The 24,303-nt window shown below is 50.3% G+C and overlaps 1 protein-coding gene and 1 long non-coding RNA gene across 2 annotated transcripts; one reads left to right on the top strand and one right to left on the bottom strand.

Moving 5' to 3' along the window:
• Positions 1–90: 90 nt before the first annotated feature.
• map3k22 (mitogen-activated protein kinase kinase kinase 22) lies at positions 91–23,800 on the bottom strand. The gene is made up of 18 exons (XM_029147513.3): positions 23,408–23,800; positions 18,440–18,523; positions 18,131–18,175; positions 14,855–14,943; positions 14,120–14,157; positions 11,430–11,529; positions 11,202–11,315; positions 10,981–11,095; positions 9,514–9,647; positions 8,861–8,934; positions 7,888–7,949; positions 6,509–6,580; positions 5,909–6,073; positions 4,845–4,993; positions 4,593–4,724; positions 3,714–3,843; positions 2,388–2,565; positions 91–2,130 (listed from the first exon to the last, which is right to left on the bottom strand). The coding sequence occupies exons 2-18, from the start codon at positions 18,456–18,458 to the stop codon at positions 1,902–1,904; spliced, it is 1,845 nt and encodes a 614-aa protein (XP_029003346.1). The 5' UTR covers positions 18,459–18,523; positions 23,408–23,800; the 3' UTR covers positions 91–1,901.
• LOC129603980 (uncharacterized) lies at positions 17,917–20,427 on the top strand. Its single transcript, XR_008694479.1, has 3 exons — positions 17,917–18,198; positions 18,462–18,589; positions 19,389–20,427. It is a non-coding gene; the product is annotated as an uncharacterized LOC129603980 (long non-coding RNA).
• Positions 23,801–24,303: the final 503 nt, after the last annotated feature.

The following is a 24,303-nucleotide window of genomic DNA, read 5'->3' as shown; positions in this document are numbered from 1 at the left end:
AAATGGATGTGAAAGAAAATGTGACTTTGGTATGTACGTCAGCCTTTTAGACACAGAAAACACAAGGTGACAGGATAAAACTGAAGCATATAGTCTTAGACCTTTGATTTATTAAGTTAAATGTACAAAAGATCAACGACTTAATACAGTTCATATTTCTAGACTTTGTCATAAAGACAAAACTGTCCCAATCGAAAGCCTGCTGCCTTTTCATACCAGCTCTCAGAGACCATCGCTCGTGCGCCCGTCTAAATCACAGTACAATCTACTGTAGAACGTAGTTATTTCATCAAATCATTTTGTATATAATGCAAAAGAAATGTCATACAAAAGTGCAGAACAATATGTATTTACAGTATAATCTTTTTTTCTATAAAAAAACCCACACATGTCGTGTGTGCTCTCTACTGAACGGCTGCTCACCTTATCAACAAGCTTCCCACTTTGGCAGTGAACATTTGTGATTACATACAAATTCAGGTAAGGCACTGACGAGGGTCCAAAAATATTTGATCATCATTCTTTAAGTGCCACTGATTTACAGCTACCGCGTAGAAGGTGGGAACGATCAGTCCCCGGATCAAGTTTCATCTCCCCCCTCATACAGCATTGATGTCCGTCTGACCAACTCGACACTTTTTGGTGACACATACACATCTCATGACATTACACAAAGCAAGGCGTGCTGTCACGTGGTTACTGGGTGGTTGGTTCCTATAGAGTGGACAGCGAAAGTAAAGGCATGGGGTGACCAGAAACTTCCCTTCACTCTAATATCATGAAGTGTTACCACAATCTTAATGCAACGTCAATATATACGGTTTGGTTTGTGTAGAACGTTTGTGCACAAAGCTGCCATAACACAAAAGGCTAAAAGGGCTCTGAGGTGACAAACCAACCAACGTGACTAAGTCTGCTCATCCACGCAGCCTCATAACCACCAAATCATCCGTCTGTGCAACTTCTCTTTGGCCACATGTGAAGGGAACAAGGCTGACTGTCTAGGAAGCTGGAATAGATGGCACAGACTCTAACAGCAGTGTTGGTATTGCTTAATAGACATTGCACACCAATGCAAAAGTTTGGTTCTTCTCCTCTTCACGCTTGAACGAACGACACCATTTTCATTATGAAAGTCTATAAAAATGCATCAGATAGAAAAATATCTCCTCGGTTGATTATCCTGCATGTTTCACTGCATGATATAAAAAGTGCAATGTTGACAGTCCTTCAAAATGGGCTTGTGAGTGCTTTGAAAACAGGGCAGATGTTAAAAAAAATGACATTCTTACTTACAAAGTCTTATTGTAAGGCGTTGATGAAAATACATTTACATTTGTCTTGGGTGACAATACAAACAGAAAACATCTGCTAGCATGACTTTATATGTGTCATATAAAAATATCTGACCATCTCACTCGCAGCTCACTTGGCTGATGAGTAACCTACAGTACTGTCATGTATGCAGCAGTGTCATGACACTGTTCTGTGGCAGTAGGTGTGAGTAAAGACCCAGAAAGCTGCAGGCATCACTTCTCTCCCTGTCGCGGCTCACTTTTCCTGCTCTCGGTCCACGTCCAGTGAGACTGCTAAGTGCTCTCTCGTCAGTCTTCTCCCGAGGAGCCTCGCTGCGGCTCCGCGGGGCACCCTGGGGCTCTGACAGCAGTCAGCCTGGCCTCTCGGTGAATAATCCTGGTTGAGCGGGTTGGTGAGAAATGCAGGGGCCCTCACAAGGCAAACACTGGTGATCGATGACAGGGCAGGAAGGCGGATTGGTGGCGGGCCCGGGACCCTGGTTGACGGAGGGGGGCCCTGGGGACGGGGCGGGCCGGAGTGGAGGGGAGGCACCTGGGCCGTGGAGGCCTCGCAGGGCAGGGGAGGGAAGGGGGGGTCCGCGGGCCTCAGAAACTGCCCTGGACGAACGGGTGGCTGAGCAGGCCGTCTGCGGTGGGACGCCACTTCTCCTCCACGAATACCAGACGCAGGAAGTCCCTGCACGTGTCGGACACGCTCTCGGGAAGCAAGGGCTTCGTCGGCTGCGTGGCGATTTTAAAAATGGCTGCCATGGCCTCGTACTCGGCCCAAGGAGGCTTCTGGGTCAGCATCTCCACAACAGTGCAGGCGACACTCCTGAAGGAAACAACAGGCAGAACACCAGACATCATTATAATGGCATCACATTAAATTGTGAGCAGCTGTTTCTATGTTTTCATATTTATTGAATATACTTTAAGGTACCTTAATACATTAGCACACATTTATAACCCAGCCTAATTTATTACTGTACCACCCACCTATAAAGATGCTTTTATTGCTCTGTGCTGGTAAAACACTCTTTTAATGTCCCCTTTGGGTCCCATCACAGCTCCATCTGATCTTATCCTTACCATACATCAGCTTTCCGGCCGTACCCCTCCCCATTGATGACTTCTGGGCTCATCCAGTAGGGGGTGCCAGTGACAGACTTGATCCCTGTACCAGACATGCAGATGGTCTGGATACGTTTACTGGCTCCAAAGTCTCCCAGCTTCACATTCCCCGAGGAATCCCGCAGGATGTTAGCACCTGGTGGAACCAAACAGAGTGTGCTCAGAAGTATTTAAGAGTCTCCAGAGTGCTTTCAATATCCATCAAGGCACGCTTTGATGGCTCGAGGTTCAATTAATGCAGTCGGACATTACAGTGTGGTTGCAAAGTGCCCCTGCCAGTAATTCCACAGACCGAGGCGAAAGGGAAACGATAGAAGTCTCCAGGACTGTTTGGCACTTCTCAGTAAAAGTAAAACGGCCGCCTTTAACTCTTCACCCACTTAAATCACCAGGAAATCCTTCCATTCAAAGAACCTCTACCAAAAAAAGGAGCTAAATGTCTGCAAACTTCACATGAATCAAACAACAACATGTTACTAAGCCTCCTTCCTTAGTCATTTTCCGACAGCCTGTCCATGTCACATAGCCACGTCTATCCCATTTCCTCCAGCCTCTCCACTTGTTTGATTAGTGACTAATGCACGCCTCTCTCTCTCTCTCTCTCTCTCTCTCTCTCTCTCTCTGTCCACACCTACTGAGCGAGACAAGATATTATGGGAGTAGAAATGTAACTCATCACTTATTTAACCTGTTTCCACCGCCTGTACGTGGGTTGTGGGGTCCAATAAATCATGGAAACTGCGCTGGGGATTTTGTTAGGGACGTATATATTTCACGTTGCTCTTTCCCACAAGCGGCGTGCAGACAGCTTTTTTTAGCTGCGTACAGAGGAGCTCTCTGTTGCGATAAGCACGCACCGTATATTACACGAGAAAATCTTTTGTGAGTGGAAAGTCCCACCCACGTACTGTACCCTCTCAGAGAGCCTGGCTTGACGCTGTGAGGGCTACTATCTTCTATCCCCACCACACAGTATGTTTCTCCGCCTGGCGAGACGAGCAGCGACTCCCACAGCTGTGGGCAGCCAAACTGAGGCCTTTCCATCCGGCGCCCCGCGCTTTTAGGCTGGCCGTTTTCACCGACGTGACGCCTAATATAACTCAGAGGAAAGTTCAAAATAGCCCGTTTTCCAGGCTCATTATGTGGATGATGAATAACCAAGTGGGAAAATGGAAACCAGAGCTCATGTGAATGAATCTGTATGTTCGTCAGCAACACTTTTCCCAAAAGGATCCATTCTACACGCTGGACACAAATCCGATTAACCTCTTCTTTTCTAGGTACCTTTGATGTCTCTGTGTACAATCATGTTGCTGTGCAGGTAGGAGACTCCTTGGAGGATCTGTCTGGTGTATCTCCTTGTCACCTTCTCAGTTAGGGCACCATAGGATTTAAGCTGGTCCTTTATAGAGCCCTGGGGAGACAGGAACAACACAGAGATGCAGTGTAAAATGACTTTCTATCTGTATTATCCTATGGCTGTGAAAACACAGATTATTTGTATTGTGGTGCTTTGGATGGAGTGATGTGTATGGGTAGGTCTCATCTAAATGTGGGAAAGGAAAGTGCTGATGTTCCAGCTGCAGTGGAATCATTTTGTTTTTCAGGAAGGCGGCATCTAAGCCAAGTCTGAAGAACAAAAAAACAAGCACATAAACACACAATGTGCACCGTCATGTAACGTTTGTTCCTCACGAGGGAGCTGCAGGGGGAAAGACCTGATCCATCCACACCTGACGGAGACGACCGACTCCAGCTCACACAGACACCTCGGGCCGCCGCGGTGCCAAGCAGCCACACACAAACTTGGCCCGGTCAGCTCACCACGGTGCCGGTGCCAGCGCCAGCGCCAGCCAAACATAAACATTTCCAGTTTCCAGACAATGTGTGACTAAGAGTCAGCGCTCAGAAAACAAATGGCGCAGTAAATATTAAAAACAGGCTCGAGGACCCGGTCCATGGGCGACAGCGGCTCATTAAGACGCTCGTTTGGTGAGAAAACGATCCCATAAACTGAGCGGTTCTGCTGACATCAACCACCGAGCACATGTTTGTTGACTGCAAAGACCCCTCAGAATGATTCTTAGGCTGATTTGATGTCATCACTCGTGGCTACACTGCGACTTATTAAAGACTAAATGCCCTGTAGCGCACAATACGCACCCCAGGCATGAACTCCACAAAGATGGTGAGTTTTCTCTGCTCGAGGTCCCGCAGACAACCGTAGTACTGCACGATCCTTTCGTGACGCAGATTCTTCAGCAGCTGAATCTCGCACTCCAGAGCGTTCACCTCCTGCAGAGAAGGAGCAGAGAATCCACAACACGGTTGAAATAACAGACGTGCCACGTTCAATCGGCCTCCTGAGGCCGAGACCTCCTCCAAACTCTCTCTCTCTCTCTCTCTCTCTCTCACCTTGCTGGTCTCCTGGCAGTCGGGGTCGAACGGCACCTGCTTGGCGGCCAGCTCGCGGCCCGTGTCGGCGTCGTAGCAGAGGTAGACCTCCCCGAACGCCCCGCGTCCCAGGAGCTTCCCCTGTCGCCAGTTGACTGGCGCCCGCGGAGCTGCGGGGGCAAAGGCGCACGTGGTGAAAACCCAGCGCTCCATCATTTCAGCCGCTAAGCCTCAGCAGGCAGACGGATCCGCGGTGAAATACCGATCTCCGAGGCGTGCGTCAAGATCGACCGCGAGGCTCGGCTGTAACTCGCGGAGACCAGACGTCTAACCCGCCACAGGGCCGTTAAATAACCCCCACCGCAGACCCCGTCAGAGGGAGAAACCCCCGATATCGGAGACAAACCGGGCTCCGCAGACGAAAGGGAACGAGACTCGACGTCTCAGGCCCAGACGCTGGCGCTGAGCGCTAAACCCTGTTGGTCGCGCGTGGGTGAGGAGGACGCGTGGGTCCCAGAATGCTGAGTCTGCCTTTCATTTCACGACAGACGAGATGAGACGCCTGCTGGGAATTCTACTGTACGTTATCTCTCCCACCTCCTGCAAGTTAAACATGCTGTTTACTGGAAAACCTACTTTTGCCTCTAGACTTAATGATGTCATCTCTTCTCCTTAAAGTTTCATAACGTAAAGAATATTTTTTTACATCATATATAAATCTGAAATTCTCCAACCACTGTTTGTCCAGAGCATTTTAATCTCACTAGCCATTTAATGCCAGCAGTTTAGTAGTAGAGCAGTTTTGATGGTTTCAGGAAGGAAACCTGCTGTCAGAGCTCGTGTGTTTATGTCTTGCAAAAGACGTATAAACACCCGCAATAAATATGGCCGACACATGGTCTTATGTGAACATTAGGTGGTTCTCAGCGCTGCAGTAAAAAGCGCTGAGGTCTGACGACCAGCTGCTCTCTGGACAAACAGTTCTGAACCGTCTGCGCCGAGGGTTCGTGTGAATGACAGAAAAGCCGAGCCGTTTGTTTAACGGTGCTCAAATGGTTTTAGGTTTTAATAACGGAGCAACTCACACTTGCAGGTGCCGCGCTGGCAGCTCTTGTCGGCCGTGCGGCCCAGGGAGCGCAGGTCGCTGTACTGCAGCGTGCTGTCGCCGTTGTAGCTGCGCGTGCGGCTGGAGGGAACCAGCTGGAACAGGTTCTCCTGTGGCATGAAGCTCCGTGGAAGCGTCCTGCGACCTGCAAAAGCACACACACACACACACACACACATCTTTGTTTGCACAGTGAATCATTTTTACACCGTTCTCACACAGCTATTATACAGGTGCTGAGCTTGGCCAAGACTTAGGGCCAGAGTGGAGTGCCACTCCATCCCACTTCCCCTCAGACAGGAAGCAGGGTGCTGTGTTTTTACACGAGTTCGAATTCACCGCAGGGAAGCGTAAATCAGTGCAAGCCAAGGTTAGTCTCTGAGTAAGCAATTACTTGCAGCTGCCTGGAGCAGCGGCCAAATCTGGACATGGTGCGAAAAGGTACCAAAACCATTTGGAAGCTCGGAATTGAGCAAGACGTACTTCAAAGAGATGTAAAAAAAACATCTGGGCTCTAATTGGAAAATAAATCATGAATGTGTGTCGTTTGTGCAGTGATAGTGTTGCTGCTGTTGCTTACGGTCTCCATAATCCTTGCTGCGATTAGGCAACTGGAACTGACGGGGGAAAGTCCCTCCTTTCCCGTGGCGACCTGAAGAGGGAGCAACGACACAGCGCCGTCAGGAAGTGACCCCTACATTCAACACTAATCTGGCCTTCCAGCAATCCTGCTGTTACAGTCACATTGTTCCCCCTCCCAAAAGCTTTACGGCCGCTTGCTGTTCCAGTCCCTGGTCAGTAACGCAGGTTTGATGAAGTGCACGGCTCGGGTCTGGGCATCAAAGCAGCAGAACGGAGGACAGACCTGAGCCTGTTGCATCGGCCGACTGCAGCCAAGGGATGAAAGTAAAACAGCTCATGTGTGCTAGCTTAGCCTTAGCCCGAACCCAGCGGAGCAGTAACCAAAGGCAGGTGGGGTGCGGTGCTGACGCAGGCGAGTGCTGAGACACACACACACACACACACACACACACACACACACACACACACACACACACACACACACACACACACACACACACACACACACACACACACACACACACGGTGGAGAGTGGAGGAGCCACTGCAATTGGAAGCAGCTGTTCTGTCAGATGACTGCCTCCCCTTGCGCTGTTTTTGTGGCCGTATCCCATGGAGACGAGAGTTATTTTTTGTGTTTGGCAGCGCAGGACAGAGAGGAAAAATCTACTCACAGGGAATGGTAAACAAATACTGGAGCTCTCGGGAGGAAGGGAGCCACACGGCTTCAGATCAGGGAGGCCCTTGCGCGCAGGCACGTGTACGGGACTCATGTGTGCCCATGCTGCATCTGCAGCTGCACGAAAGCTCCCATGCTACCACTCTGTCCACACTATGTGCACCCCCTGCCTTTTTTTTATTTGTATCACGGGTTGGGTGCAAATAAAAGAAAGAAAAGACATGACCAGATTGGGAAAGATGCTGTGGCGCCGCCGCTCATAAGGATTCGTGCGGCGCCATCAGTCATCCTGCTCTATTTGATCTGCGTTCTGAAGGGGACGGACCCAGGGGACCCGAGGGACGGGGGATGAAGGAGCGCAGGGGGAGGGGGGGGGGGGGGGCTGGTCAGGGAGGTGATAATGAAAAGACAGGAAAACAGAAAGATGGTGGGACGAGACAAATAAGGAAAGTGATGATGACGGCGTCACACACTCTTCACCATCTCATCAGACGCAAAAAACATCCTGGATATCGCCTTCCACTTGTTCATTTTGAGTACAGAGCTGAGGTAAAACCATTAAACCTCCTCATTAGCTCCCCAGAGGGCACGTTCTAGGTTCTTTCAGATAACAAAGAACCTTTTAATAATGATCTAATTTGTGTCTGTAGAAAGTTGAGAATTCTGTCAGGAGCTGCTGCAGATTTCTCCCCTCTTACCTTTGTATTCGTAGTTGAGGTTCAGGTAATTATTGTCGCGGTTGTTCTGTGAGAAAGGAGGGCTGGAACGACAAGAGAAGAACACGAGAGGAATAATTTTCATTCAAAAATGAAACTCTTCACCGAGGTAATTCCTCCTTATCTTCAAATAAAGCGGCTGGAGGGAAACTTTAGAGCAGCCCTGACTGTAAAACAGCACAAAATGCCTCTTTTGCATTTCACGGGGCCTGCGGAAGCAGAGACCACGAAGCAGCGGCGCGTTGCTTTAGAAAAGATAAGCCGGAGCTCTCGGCTGTGAGAAGGCAGAAGGCGGAGCTCCTGCGGTGGAACCACGGCGTGTGCGTCCAGCTCCCGGCCTGCCGGTGGTCGGCACCGTGACGTCTCTGCCGGCCGCGGGGCGGCGCGGGGCCACGAGGCCCTGGATAAGGGGCACGCATGCCCGCGCGCAGGGAAACGTTCCATGCGCTCGCTTCCTGCCATTGTTCTGCAGCCCGGAGCCCGGATAGGCCTCGTGCAGGTAGCGCCGCTTCCGTCCGACGCTCGCTCTCGTCCTTTTTCCCCTCTCGATTCACGCTCACCCGTCGCACTCGCTCTCTCTCTGCGTCCAAACTCTCTCGGGCTTCGTTTCCCTCTGATCCGGGACGCCCTTGCTCGCGCTTTCTTCTGTTTTCCTCCTCGCGCGCGATAACAGAGGAATCCAGGCGCTCGGATAGGAGTTTGGTGGCTATGGCAACAACAATGCGGCCTGTTTGTTCTCCGTCGTAGGCAGCTGGAGCGGGGTCAGAGCTCCGTTGGCCTTTACCACTGTTTACAGACCTCACTTACCACTTCTGTGCATGTATTAAGAAGCACAAACACCCTCATGCAAACTAAGTGTGTAAACACCGCTGGCCCAAAATACCAATGTGCACATCATACCAATAAATCTACGCAGATAAGGATCATAGATCACAAACACTGGATGATGACTCACCTGTCCAGCGCTTGGTCTATTGACTGACAGCTGTTTGACAGGGAATTGTCCGAGCTCGCGAAGGGATCCAGCATCTGACAGACATAATAACACAAACAGACGGTGGGTCACGGAGCATGAAATCACGAGAGGTGAATACAGAGCAGTGCAGGCACGATAACATGGAGGGAGACGAGCAATCATTACATTGTAATGCATATGCTGTAGTAAAGCTTTTGTAACTGGACTCCGAAAAAAATGTGGACACTAAAAACATAGATCGGCTCAGTGAGCACCGAACTGTCCGTCCTGTTTTATGAAGTATCATGTAGTCATTAATGGACATAACTCTTCCCATGTGATGAATCATAGAGGATGGGAAGCGTTTACACAGCACAGTATGTGCTCTTGGCTGATGTGTTTAACTAAAGCCATACTTGAGGAGAAGCGCTGGTATCTGAGTTTTTACGGTAAGTGGCCGTAACAAGATGTGGAAAAAAGCGATGAGCGGGCCAGAAATAAACAAAGCTGTTACAGAACCGCACAGCGTTCCGTCGAAGGTCACGCAGGAGTGAAGGAGTCAGCTCTTTAATCGTATCAGCTATGAATCTCAAAGTAAAAAAAACCCCAGTGAAGTCCAATTACAGGAGATGTTTCACGCTGGAGGCGCTTACGTTCTGGTCCAGGGTCTCGGGGATGAACTCGCCTTCGCTGTGAATGCTGGTGTAGGAGCCCTGGCGAGCGATCTGCTGCTGCTCCTCGGGGACGCTGCCGGGGGGCGGGGACGTCCGGCCCGTGTGGAGGGACCCTGAGGGGACGGCGGGACACGGGTAGAGGGTGAAGCAAGGGAGATGGAAACGAGGGCAGCGAGGAGAAATGGGCATCGCGAGGGTTATTCGTGCACACGAGTTCAACAGAGCCAGGACTGATGATTTAGTGGAGCGCGGCGCTGCCGCCTCTGACCTCAATTACGGTGACAAACACTCCCGCGACCGAGCGCTCGTCCTTGACACAGTAACCGAACCCACTGAGACGACGAGGCGGAAGGATGCAGAGGCACGGCCGGTGCTGCAACTTCAACTCTTATCCTGCCTCCTCCCCTCTAACTGCCCCCCCGCCCCCATTACACGTCATCACCGAACCCCGGCTCGCATCACATCTTCACTCAAGCATCCACTGTGACCGCTCTCCTGTCAGCTCTCATCTGCCACCGCTCCCTCCACTCCCTCCACGTCTGTCTGTCACCCTCTCCCTCTCCTTCTCCCTCCGACCGGATAGGGAGAGGGAGAGGGCGCTACTATAGAACTTATAGGAGCCGGGCGCTGATGGCGTCGGCGTCGTGCGAGAGGGATCGGTGTTGACAGCGATCGGTTGCTGAGCCAAAATGCAAATGTGACGCTGAAGCGAGCGCTGTGTGTGTGTGTGTGTGTGCGTGTGTGTGTGCGCGTGTGCGTGCGTGCGTGCGTGCGTGCGTGCGTGCGTGCGTGCGTGCGTGCGCGCAGATATGACAGAAACATTGACCTTTCTGGACAGACCTGATAGAAAGAGAGTGAGACTCAGACGTGGTGGGAGACGGGGGCTCAGCGTTCCACGGAGCCAAACAAACCTTCACGCTGTGTTACCAGACACGCCAGGAGGGACGGCAGAGCGACACGAAGAGGACGCCTGTCTGTCTTAAAGGAGACGCCCGACATTTCAGGAGGGAGGCTTATAGGTGTGGATGAAATCACAGTAATTCCAATTTGAAGCACCACTAATTAAAGGTGTTGCAGGTTTGTCTGCAGAAACCGCTCCTCGTTTCCACTTAACTTCTGCTTCACCTTCACTTTTGCCCAGACAAAGCATGCACTTCCTGCTGTCATTAACATTCCTATGACTATGGCTGGGCATCACTCTGGGTTGTAAATAGACACAGACAGGACACCCTTGAGGCTTCAGCAGGTGGACAGGGAGGCTCAATATAAACAGGATTTGACTTTGCTCTTTCCTTTGCTGTGTCCTCTGTCTTTTTTTTTTTTTTAAACGGACGAGAAGATTGATAGAAATAAAATCTGCCGTGACAAAGTTAATAACTCCCCGACGGCTTCGGGCCTGGTCGCCTGTGACTTTGCATATTTCTGTGTGTCTGCGCGCCGGCTCACCTGTGGAGTGTTTGCGCACACGCTCCGAGCCCTTGAGCAGAGATCCCTTCAAATCCCCCAGCGACCGCGATGACTTCATTTCACTCTGTTTGTCCCTGCTGTTCACCTGTAAGTACTTCAGAAGGTAAATACATGGTATGAAAAAGAGCAGCGGGTCGCCATGGCCACAGTATAACTAGGTCTGCTTCACAACATTCCATCTCATGGTGTTTGGGACTCACGTGATTGTTCTTGGGGGTCTTGAGCAGGATCCTGAGCAGCCCGTTGGCCCCCAAGCTTGAGCCTGTCAGCACCGCCTGATCCAGGTCCTCCTGAGTCTTCAGAGGCAGCAGCATCTAAAAGAAAACAAGGAGACATCATCAATGACATATAAAAGGCATGTGAATATTTTCCGCTTGAGACATTTTTTCTTGTGTTTCTTCACACATGCGTGTGTTTGTCATCATTACCTCTTTCTCCATGAAGAACATATCCATCTGCTGGCCAAAAGCTTCCGTCACTTTCTGCAGCAGCTCTTTGATCCTCACCGGCCTCTGAAACGGGATGATTCTGCACAGGGGCAGCAGAGGTCAGAGGTCAAAAACAGAGCTGGGGTTGGACGCTAGTGTGAGATTTTAGTACTAATAATAATAGTGTCAGATAACGTGTGTGTAATAGAATAATCTTGAAAGTGTTTCCATAGTAACAAGGGTCAAGGAGAGCTAGAAAGATGCTGACAGTGCGCTTCTCAACGCAATGGAGGAAGAACGGGAGCCGAATAAACTCCTCCGATGTAAATGCCAGCGCTTATCTACCATTTGCCTACGTGAGCCAGTGTGCACAGGCTGTGTGCCCGTCCGAGTCCCAGCTTATCGCAGAGCTTATAATGAGTGTACATATGGATGTGTGTGTTTGCAGAGCTCTATATGCATGATTGTGCTTCCCAATCAGTGTGTGCATCAGCCACTGTTTCAACACCACTGGGCCTCTCCGCTAAGCCAGCACACAGGCAGATGGGAAACTTCCTGAGAGGAAAAGAGGGGAAAAAAAAGAGCTGGAGCGGCAGCAAAAGCAGCAGGATGTGTGTCCTTCCCTCCTCGTTCAAAGAGTGTCAGAGAGAAAGATACAGAGACGGGCCTGTATTTACAGGCTGTGGGAGAAGGAGCGGAGACAGTCTGAGAAAGTCAAGGAATGAAGAAGGAAAGATTCTCCTCTGGCTCGTCTCGCTATCTCCGCGTGTAGTATCCTGATAAAGGCTTGTTTTCATCCCGTCATTTCCTCATCAGAGGCCGAAGTCCTTCCTATCTTAATGACCGCTCACTGGTTCCCTCATTTGAAGAGTGGATTCTGGGAAGAGGGAGGTCTGCAGATCAGAGGCGAGCAGCGGCACGGCTAAACACTGCACGTCTCTGTTTACACTTGGCGATGATGTGCGTGATAAGAGGGGGGGGGGCACGAGGATGCTGCTGCAGAAGATATGACTTTCCTTCCTTTGAGCGAGCATGTGGACGCACACACTCGGTCGGAAAGGCACATTTGCTTTCACACATCCCGGCGCGCTCCCCCGTTCCCTTCCTCCCGTGGACACAATCGCACGCGCACACACGAGCTCTGGCTCCGTTCCTTCACCCTCTGCCTGGAGACCCGCAGGCAGAGCCGGGGGAAGAGAGGGACACAGCTCCCACTTCCTGCTCCAAACCTTCAACGCTTGCCAATGAAAAGAGAGAGCATCCAATTAGATCCAGTTCGATTGTGGACGGCGTGGACGCGTCTCAGATGTAGGATGTTATTGAGTCACACATCTTGCCACTAAACTCTGCTCATGCATAAATGTCTACATCAGTGGGAAGCTGTGGGAAAGCTCCAGAGCTCTTGGGGTTTGTTGCTTTGAGAAATATAATAAAATATAGTTCGGCTTCATCCCTGTTTTTATTTATTTATTCTCCTTTCAGTTCTGCTTTTGTTGCACCACGTCCGAGAGCCGTCGTCACATTAGTCTGTCCCGCCTCCGGTGCGGAGTCGAATGTGTACTCTGGCTTTATCGCCGCTTTGCCGCTAAAAAACCAAAAGTTGCCGGACGGAAAATAAAAACAATGAACAGAAAAAGGGAGAGAGAGAGAGGCTGTGGAGAACTGTGGGGTCGGTGATAATTCCTCAGATTTTCCATACTGTATGCACGTTGTTGTTCAATTACAAGCAGTGCTTACAGCTGCTTCGAATAAATAAATATGTAAGCAATGCTGATGTTATCGCTCAATAATATTTTACCCGGAGCAGACACAAACACAGGATATGCTAACGACTTCTAAACCGTGGCCTAAATTAAGTGAAAGCAGTCGGAGTTGGGGCAAACGTGAAACAGAGAGAGCTAAGAGACCAGAGGGGAGGAGGGGGGTGGGGGGGTTGACTCCACAGAGGGGCTAAAATGATCCAAAAAAGCCCCTTCACATTTAGAGACGATGTCCTCCAGAGCGAGCTGCTGTCCGTTCCAGGAGCGAGGACGAGACGGGAACACGAAACACTCGCCTCTTCCTCAGCAGTGGGCAATTAGGGCCGGGAGGCGGTGGAGAGGCCCAGCGTGGAGCCTGTGGCACCACTGCACCGACGCCTGATCCCATCAATTAGGGCCTTTATTCTCAACCAAGGCTAGACCGTCCTCCCACAGCATCCGTACACGGACCATGACGATGCTCAGCGTCCAAACAAAGCCCGACTCAGCGTCCGGCGTGCTGGGCAAACTGCGAAGCACCTTGGGTGCAAAACAAACACTATAACGCTGCCTCTTCAGGAGCCGTAAAGCCGGTGTCGCGAGGAAGAACAGGCGGCCGCCGGGTGAAAGATGCGGCCGACAGAGGGGAGGTATTAGATTGAAGTGTGTCTGGAAGACTGGACGCTGAACTGAAACACTGGATCTCCCTCTGTCCTCCTGCCAACCCCCCCCCCCCCCCCCTCCCAATGGCCACCCGTGTCTGAAATGCAAAGCTACCGCTAAATGTCAAAGGAGGAATTTTCCCTCTCCTCCTGCTACTCTGGCATGCAACTGTGATTTCCCCTAGACACCAGATCCCAGGCATGGCAAAGCATAACAAAACAGATCCGAGCTGGAGAGTCAGGGCTTGGACAGAGGCGAAGAGAAAACAATGCAGAGGTTCCAACGTACCGTTTTTCTCTCTCATGCTCCAGCTTGACTCTTAAATCCTGTTGAGAGGAAAAACACCAACAGAGGGGAGTTATGGGAGTGGAAAGTTAAAATGATTCACGGCCGTGTTTGGATTCTGGGCAGCTAAATAAATGATAAGCTGCACCAGGAATTTAAGTGACAAGAGGCATTAAATGAGTCGTGTTATTGCTGAGTTTAGCACATGATCCCTTAACTGGACGCGATCTAAGCTTTGGACTCGGAATGTCGCAGAAATCCAGAGGAACCTGAAAGTCTGCAGTGATGTCACAGACATAAATCTGAACTGGCATCGGACCAGCGCAGGCTGTCGGGGTTTTACCCCAGCGAAGGGGAAACTGAGAACAGTTCCACGCTGTTTGTTGATGTCTCATCATAAAGTGTTGCTTTAGGAGGATTTGCCACTTATCGAACCACGGGGAAGAACAAACACAGGGGAACGACTTCAGACGGAGGCACGAGGTGATTGAGACGAGGCGAATCCTGGACGCGCTCGAGTTTTAATTTGAAAAGCATAAAAAGGAAAACGATGGGCTGCCCAAAAACGACTTCTAATCATTTGTACAGCAAAAAATTTGAGGTAGTCGGCATTGATTTGAGAGTTTAGATGCAGTACAGTAGGTGTCACCTGTGGCCAAATTAGCATCATTGAGACTCAAAGAAGAAGATTGAAAGTCAAACGACACCCTGGACCCGATCGCAGCAGGGCAGACGTACCTGTTTGAAGAGCAGGGCTCTGTGCTGGGTGTAGCAGCGACCCAGGGCTGCCAGGTCCTTCATGATGGAGTTCAGCGCCTCTTCGTCATCTGAGAACAGAATACACATCAGTAATGTGCTATACGGCCTGTCTGCCCCAACCACCACGTTGCATGACAGCCTTGAAGGATTCGCCTGGGGGGGCGGCGCCGGGTCACGATGGCTAAGATAATTGGGTCTCGTCACTTGCCCTGCAGCTCACGTTGCCGCAGACCGAGCAATGAGGAAACTCCTGGTATCGGCAGAGGTTGCGCAAATGATCTGTTCTTCCTTTTCTACTGTACAGAAAACAAAGTGGGAGATGCCTCCGAGCTGAATCTGTTTCTCCTTCATCTCTATTCAGGCGGAAATGGCGAGATTTTTTTAGATTTAAAATGATCTTAGACAAAACTGGTTAACCAAAGGTTCAATCCATATCTCTCACATGTAACAGATGTAACAACAATTATGAAAGAGCAGTGATTGCATCAGAGCCAGTGTCAGACACACACTGCCATTTACTAGACGTGTTCCACGTCCAGGTAAAAGAAGCAGCACCTGCAGGAAAGACCGCATTCCCCAAAAGACTCCGACACGTCATTCCCTCTGTGCAGCATGTGTGTTAGTAGCACAGGGAGCAGATGGAGCAGGAGATGCCGTTTGATCCCGCTCCCACTGCTTCGCTTGCGTGGCCAGCTGTTTGCCGACGGCCGGCCCGTCCAGTGGGTTCACACACACACACACACACACACACACACACACACACACACACACACACACACACACACACACACACACACACACACACACACACACACACACACACACACACACACCCTCACTTGCACATACAAATACTGATTGAGGTTAGTATGGTTAAAATAGCTTGTTCAGCATCTAAGCCTGCTGAATGCCAACACAGCCCTTCTAACAAAACACCATGTTTGTCATCAACGTGGGGACTCCCCATTGACATAATGCCTTCCCTAGCCCCTCCCCCTAAACCTAACCATCACAAATAAAGTCAGACGTTTAACCATTGCTCTAATTCGAACCAAACCTCAATTCTAACCTTAGCCCTAAAATCGCATCCTGACCCTCAAAAAGGCCTTTAAAGTTTAAAGGCCCTTTGGCTGAGGTCCCACAAGTAACCATAGGGCCTCACTGTCATCAGAAAAAAAAGGACATTATTCCAACTAATTCCAGGTTGTCTGCAGGTGGGATGAGGCAGAAACAGATCTTTTTAATTGCTAAATAACCAGAGAGTCTGCTTTTCTATAATTAGGATGATAACGATCCTGCTGCTACAGCCGACATAGCGCCCATACGCTTTCACCTCTGGCCCAGACAGTGGTTTAACATAAACAGACGCAGCTAACCACAGAGGTGGATGTGTTGTGTTCGGTAACACTGACTCGCTCCCTCCTCTCACAGAGAAGCTAAAAAAGGCAGAGCGATAAGAAACTTAAGTCACACCCTGAGAATCTCTCGCACAGCAAATAGCAGGGAAGGACTGATCTGAACGAACGCAGTGAATCAATAATTATACTGGATGAGTTATTAAGTCAAAGCTGGTGACGATAAAAGAAATATTTCCCGTCATGTCAGGAATCCGCTTATTTGGAACATTCCTCCGCGTTGCAACAGGTTTACAGCTGCTTCCTCCACTGGGGTGTGTTGGAGATAAGACGCAGAGAATGAGAGCGAAAAAATGAACACACCTACATACAGTATGTGCACAACCTGCAGGGGACGACGCCATGAACGAGCCTTTAGCAGGAGTGGATGACGCACCAGGCTTATCCCCAGTGAGCAGGAAGGAACTGAGTCACTGTCTCTGAATACAGAGTCACTTTACTCCAGATTAATGCTCAGTCACACCAGACATCTAAGATGTGCATTGTCAGGAAAATGAACCCAGCAACAGCAAACTGCAAACACACTGAGTCCATGATTCATTATCACAGCCTCTCTCTCTCTCTCTCTCTCTCTCTCTCTCTCTCTCTCTCCAGGCTCCGAGGTCCAGACGACTCTGGCCACTCGCAGTCAAGGATACAAAGTAAACAGAGGCTTGTGTGTGTGTGTGTGTGTGTGTGTGTGTGTGTGTGTGTGTGTGTGTGTGTGTGTGTGTGTGTGTGTGTGTGTGTGTGTGTGTGTGTGTGTGTGTGTGTGTCTCCTGTAACCTATGGATAATAGCAGAGAGGAGGGGGTGGATGAGGGTTGGCGGAACCAAAGGGGGCAGCGAGTGTGAGGAATGCGTAGTGGCGTACAGATCCGGCTGTGGTGGCTGCCTATAACTGAAGCTATTACATCACTCCGGCCCGCCGGGCCCGCCGGGCTAAGGCTAACCCGCCAGCTCGCACACCAGCCACACGTCCCTGCCAGAAACCCCAGGAACCTCCTGTCCACGTTAGCCTGACTAGCCGAGCACGTCCTCCAGTATGTGGAAACCTACTAGAACATACCTGCAGCTCGGTTTCTGTGCTTTTCACTGGGCCTTTGGTAAAATCTGACTTGCGAAGAAGAAGGGGAATTCCGGGAAACCAAGCCGACTGTGCAACGTTACACAATGGAGGCTGATTGCTGGAAATTTCATCATCACCCTGCATCCTTCTTATTTTCTCGACTGTTAAAAGGGGCCGAGGGTGACGCTTTCTACAAAAGCAGCTCCTTTCCTGGAGCTTTCTCTCCAGCTCGACCCGGCTCGAAGTTTGAAGCTGGAGATAAAGGAGGAGATTTGAAAGAATAGAGCTGGTTTTAAGGGGCCATCGCTGCAAGTAGAAAGCTAGGAAAGCCAGTGTGTGTATGTGTGTGTGTGTGTGTGTGTGTGTGTGAGTGTGTGTGTGTGAGTGAGAGAGAGAGAGAGAGAGAGAGGCAGGCCGCCTCAATGAAGACATTGAGGGGATTTCCTGGTGCAGAACGACACATCATGGCAAAGGCATCCGGCAGGATTAGCAGCCGGAGCCAAATGTGTCCTCACTCTGCAGCAGCATGGGCCAAGCTCTGACGCACAAAGCCAACACACTGAGAGGGAGGCAGCAGCCAGGGCATGCACGGCCGGCCGGGCCGCTCACACACCTTGGGCTTCGGCAAAACCCGGCTAAGTCGCAACGGAACCAGTGAAATGTTTAACCTGTCACTAAGAATACGTGACCGAACTGACAGACGGACGGACGGACGGACAGACGGGCTTTCTCCTGAAACCAATCAGTCATGTTTTAGCGTAGAGCAACTGAACAGAACTTGCATTTACTGTACCTTGCAAGTTCCTGTGCTGCCCGGGTCCATTTTGGAGGCCGTCATCTGCAGGGAAGAAAGACAACATGGTAAGAAATGCGGGGAGTTCTGACTCCACAGGTCTGGTACCGTGCATTTGACTATAAACACATGTGCTGAACTAGGATGCGTGTTTGCATTGAGAAGCATCCACGTATCAGTGAATGACAAACGCCGGCGTGTGGAGCCCGAACCCGCCTTCGCTCACACTCTTTCCTCGGCGCCGGGGGAAGTGCGAGAGGTGCGAGCGCTCCCCGGCAACCGGGCTCCGCCGCTGCGCGTGCTACTCACCCATGTTTACTGTCATCATCAGGAAGTGGGCCCGTTGAACTTGAGCACGGAGCTCAATTTCACTGTGCGAGCGGAGACTTCACCCTGAGAGCAAAAGCAGAAACCAATAAACAACTCTGCCCTCGCTTCCTTGGCGTGCGGCGAGTTCAGGTACAGTAGACGACGCGGGACCTTTGCTCCTCTGATGATATTAACTCAGTAACAATGGTGGAAATGCAGCAGTGTGATGAATAAAACACTCTCAACTACTCTGCTCTAAGGCTATGAGGCTATGCATCCTGAGAAACACATCTTTAAATGCAGGCTTCACAAAAAAAGGGAACAGGAACTAGAGTATCATTTTGTCATATTATTAACAATATGAGCCGCATGCCCTTGTTTACGGCAGCGGTTTGTGTGGCCATGTAAGGGAAGGTTCAGGGATGACGCTGTGGCCAAATAAGGTTTTTCAGGGCTACGCAGAGCTGAATACGATCTTTATAAAGCGACCTGCACTTTGACAGTTCACTATTACTGAGCAGAATCATACCTTAAAAGATAGAAATGGCTGAATCACATTTTCACATTTCACATTTTTCACAACACTTTTCACATTTCAGTATCTGCCACGGCGAAATAATAAATAAAAGGAGAATTTGTTTCTCTAACTAAAATGAGAGAGTTAAAAAAGCTGTGGATGCACTGAGTAAATAAATACGATCATTTATTCATATTGTAACACGAATAAATTCAGCTCAATCAAAGAGGCTTTGTCTCTGATCTGAGAACTGGCTGCTTGTGATGACTCCACACAATCAGATACTGTCACTAGCTGCAGTCACACATACACTGTGTTTACGACAACAGTGATAACGTCAATACATTATGTCGGGAAGAAAAATGGTATTAATAATGATGCTGATCTGATTCTACTCGCTGAATCACTTTGTGCTTGTCCGATCATCAACAGACTCCAGCACCAGCCTTTTGGAAGGAAACCGAAGAGGGTCCATGTGGTACTGAATGTGTGGCTCGCTGTGGAAGCACAGTGCGTCTCTCGTACCCCAAACACTGGGCACAGACAAATGTTCCAGGCGAGGAGCTGGGATGCCTTTGTGTCGGCCTCAAAAAAGGAAACACGGAGCCAGAGCAGAGCTGTGACAAACCCGTATTATTATTTACTGAAAGCGGGGAGGAGGTCTGACGCGTCACAGTCTCAGGCTGTGATGATACGGTCCTGCTGACCGCACATGAAAGTGATGGAGGGGCGCCGCGGGACAGGTGGTCCCCCAACGCCGCGCCGCCCGCTCCAGCACAGAGCGGCCCCTGTCCCGTGCCAGCACGCCGCCAGATGGCCCGTCTGGCCCGACCCCTCTGGGCTGGCGGGACTCACTGATCGCCGTGCCCAGCTCTCCGCAGGCGCCTTGGCAGCCGGGCCGACGTGACAGCCCCGCTTGTTGAAGATCAAACGCTAATCGCCGCACGCTCCTGTTGCTGCGCTGCCACATGTCCTCCGAGGAAGAAAAGGAAAATGTCTGCGTCCTCCTCCAGAGCTTTTTGAGGAAAGTCATAAAAATGTTGTGCCCATCCAGAAGTGTGACACACTTCACTGTAGATAATAGATAACATCATCGGTCAGGCCATTGGTCTACTGGCAAAGTCACAGCGTGAGGACACAGATTAATTAAAGAGGAGACGGCAGAGGAGAGAGTTTCAGAGCAGCGTTGTGGGGAATCCTAACGAGCCCATCGAACCACACGCAGCGATTTTATTTTGGCGGGGGCAGTCAAGACGACGCATGCCTTTCAGCTCTCTTACATCACCCTCCAGGCAGACAAGCCTGGTCGCAGCCCCGCGAGGTGAACTCCCATGTCCCAGCCAGCGATGTGGGAACCCACTCTGCCGATTTGAAAGCATGACCTCACGGCATGACATCACTCTCCTGGAGATACAAGAGCTTCTCCTTCTCCAGCTTTCATCTGCGCTGCTCACACTGTCCAGGGACAGCAAGTAAAAGGTGATTAATGAGTCAGAATATTTAGATGACTCTTGTGTTTTTTTTTAAAGGTCACCGGCTGCTCGGCGTTTGCCAGGACTGTTGTGTCCTCCTTGTGTGAGTCAGACGTTTACGCTGGTGGATTCTGGGAAGTAAGACAATGCGTGTGTTCATGCTGCGCAGTGAGCAGACGGAGGCTTTTCAGGACTCCTGTCGTTTCCTTTCCAATGAAGGGACACACAAGTACAGAGCTGTCAAAACCTCGACTGTAGATCCAGATGACGCTACTTAACTTAATAACTGACATTTGAATGAACCCGTTCAAAAGTCACTCAAGTGAAATCAGCCTTTGGGGATGTCCTGGTGTCTAATCTAGTGTCGTTATCAGGCTCAAATCTGGTTTAGGGCCGGATATATGCAAAAAAAGTCCCTCTCTTCATTAACACTTGATGTGCAAATAAAAATCAGCGCCTTCATTCTTCCGCTAGGCAAAGAACCAAAAGGTGAACTGAAAGCAGCAAACGTCTAACACTTCTCCAGCGTGCAGGCTCATTTAAATGGTCAGTGTACTGTATGTGAACCCTCCTTGGTGGAAGCGAAGGACGTGTTTGCTGGGAGATAAGCAGGTTTGTCCACCATTAACACAACGCAGAGCGCAGCGGGCTAAAAATAGCCGAATGAAGACGCGATCCTCCTGCCATGCACAATATCCCCTCCCTGGATCACTACGACAGGATTCTCCCCCCGAGAGGAATCTCAGCACGATCCGTAACGTAAGCTGTCTTTTCCATTAGGCGCTGACATGCCGTTACAGGCACATTGTGCTCCTCCACCCAAACACAGCCGTGTGGAGGCACCTCACGGTCTGAAGCCGCTTCATGTCAAACAGCTGTGGAGAGAGCGTTTCTGGGCCCCGAGAGGCCCGTCTTTCGTGGTTTGAAGGTAGAGGAAACAAAAAGATGGCCGACGCGGCCCCACTTCCGGTCCGCTCCGCTCTCATCCCGTCTGGCTGTGTGTCGTCTATCTGCCTGTCCCTGTGGCCTCTGGCCCCGCTGCTGCTGGTGCCATTGTCCCTGTAGTGGGCCCAGCGCCGCAGACAAAGCTCAATCAGGACGGCTTCCTGTAGGTTAGTGGGGAGGAGGGGGCCGGACCTGCACGGCACCACGTGCCACTAGTGTTACTGGAGGCAAAAGGCGGCCATTTCGCATTTCTCCGCGGATCCTCAGCGCCGACCCGCCTCTTCACGTCACCCGGGCCGGGCCGGGCCGGGCCGGGCCGGGCCGCACCCAGCTCTGCACACCTGCGTTTGGGCAGCGTCAATCTTTGCACATGAGCTTAAAGTGTCTGGCGCTGCTGTTGCTCCTTGATGCTTCCTGTTGGAGACGCGTGCACACGTACGCAGTGACGTCACCGTGTGGATCGATGGCGGCTCTCCAGCGACTGGGAAAAGCAAACTCCTCCACTCCTTGGTGGGAAAAGGGGAAACTGTGCCCATCAACGCTTTGGAGAACGATAGTCTTACATGCTTTAATCCCTCCCTCAGGTTCCACGCTTCAACACAGGCTTATCTCAGGGCTCTACATTGTGTTCCTAAGGCAGGGGCCTCCATAAATAACCACCGTGATGCTCACTTTGCACTGCGTACACAAAGAGCTACTGTACTACATGCATCCAAGTTTCAATGCACAGCAGTAATGTAGGTTTCAGTTAGGCCTACACCTGCAAAACAGGTTTAGAAGGGGAGATGGGTAAGGTATCACGTGTTGAATGCCTTCCAAGAAAGATTCTCCTCAAGAACATGTTTAGGGTCTATTTTAGATGCTAAAACAGTCAGAGCTTGTCTAACATATAGTACGACACAGCAGGCAGATGAGCAGTAACAGCGTCTCGCAAACGATGACATCAGCTTTCCAGTTTACATGGAACATCTAGAATAGCTCCTCGAGAGGCCGTAATCAGTGAGCCTGCCCTGTGCGATGCACGCTGACCTTTGACCCCCAGCCCTCGGCTCAGTGGGCGTCTGGCGAGTCGCTCTCTGCCAATTCAGCAAACGATGGCGTGACTCCGCGCGGTGTCGGTGACGCGAGGGGGTCGAGGCTGATTAAGGCGCTCAGATAAAAGAGAAAGGATGACATCAACCGTAGGAAACGGTACGGGGACGTGGAGGAGTGACAGCACGAGCCGCTTTGAGCTACATGACATAATGTCTGCAACCTACAGGTCTGGCAACCCAAAAATATCAATATACAAATTGCTTTTTCAAACAATGTGACCTGCAAAGTAAAAGAATTAAATAAAAAGCACAACTTTTAACCCATGGCTCCAGTGACACAATGGCGTTTTCACTGTGGGATCCCTTTATCAGACTAGAGTCACACCAGCCGTATCTGTGGGCGGGTTCCACTTGACAGCTCAACTCTGACTTTAAAGCCAATGCACGAAGCGCTGATAAGGTCACGTATACATTCCTGAGAGCCCATGAATGTGATGGTCTCAGTAAAGTCTAACTTTTGGCCCGGATGAGGCCTTATCTATACAAAAGCATGCACCTACTGTACAGTACAGTGACATGGATGGAAACGAGCAACGACCACAAAACAATGGTTGAAATAAGCATAAGGAGTAAGAAACCTTTCAGGCAAGAGCTGTGGATTCCGTTTTTTCCCCAGGAAAACACTGGTGTGAAAGCGACAGCAGAGAAAGAAAGGATGAATGGAGTTCGAGGCGCAGGGTGACGGAGGCTCTCCAGAAATCCCTCACACCTCCACATGCAAAGAAAGTCAACTGTAGCAGGCAGAACCACTAAAAAAAAGATTTCCACCAACGACATGCAGGTTTTGTCCAAACAAACAACGAACGACACCTGTTTCACGAACTTGAATTGAAATTAATTCGTCCAAGGCCAGTTATCACTTGCAAGAAGTCCATCCAGAGCCGCTGCTGGTGCACATTTACCTCCTCACTAGGACAAACAGCCACGACTGAACTCTTACCTCGTCTGTGTGACTCCATGATCAAGTAGCGGTCGCAGGATTTAAGGGGATGAACTGCTTAGGAAGTGCAAGTTGTCCAAAACACCCGAACGGAAAAATCCCAAAAAGATGCAGAGCAGATCTTCACCAAACAGTGAACTGAAATCCGGAAACTGCGCTCTGAGCTGAAGCGCAGGAATAACAACTACAAGCTGCGATCGCGCATCAGAATCCTCCTCCTCCAGCGCGTAATCCAAAGCCGAGAAACCGCGCACGGCGGCCGATTCGTCTCAGAGTAAAGTTTGGGTTTTTTTCCCCAGCTGCGCTTCGCTCGTCTCCGCGCACACACGGCGGACAGAGGAGCCGAGTTGGTCCGTGGAGCTGCGCCTCTGATGTCAGCAGCAGCGCGAGCTCCAGGAAGTGGTGACGCTCCTCCGGTGGCGCGTTTCCACGGCAGCGGCGTCAGAGTGCGGGGAGGCGCGCCCCCGTGCGGACGCGCGCCGCAGGTGCACCGCCAGAGCCGCGACCATCGGTCTGTTGAGCAAAGTTCAAGCCCAAAAAAGGGAAATACCTCGAGTAAGCAAAGTATTTACCTCAATGTGCTGCTGTGAAAACAATATGCGGCAAAATGTATGAATATGTACTGAATATGTAATGTAAAATATATGTTAATATATATTAATATACATTAATATTATATTAGTAATATCTAATATAATATTAATTTCTAATAGAATTACTATTGCAACAACACATCATCAGTAGGGTAACAACACATCATCAGTAGGGTAAAACTAACCTGTCTCACGACGGTCTAATATACTAGACCGTCGTGAGATATATATATATTAGTATATATTTATTATATTTATATTTTAATAATATATGTACATAAATATCTATATACAAAAGGTATA

Source organism: Betta splendens, chromosome 4 (assembly GCF_900634795.4).
Source record: "Betta splendens chromosome 4, fBetSpl5.4, whole genome shotgun sequence".
Taxonomy (NCBI): domain Eukaryota; kingdom Metazoa; phylum Chordata; class Actinopteri; order Anabantiformes; family Osphronemidae; genus Betta; species Betta splendens.
This window is presented reverse-complemented; position numbering and strand designations above follow the sequence as displayed.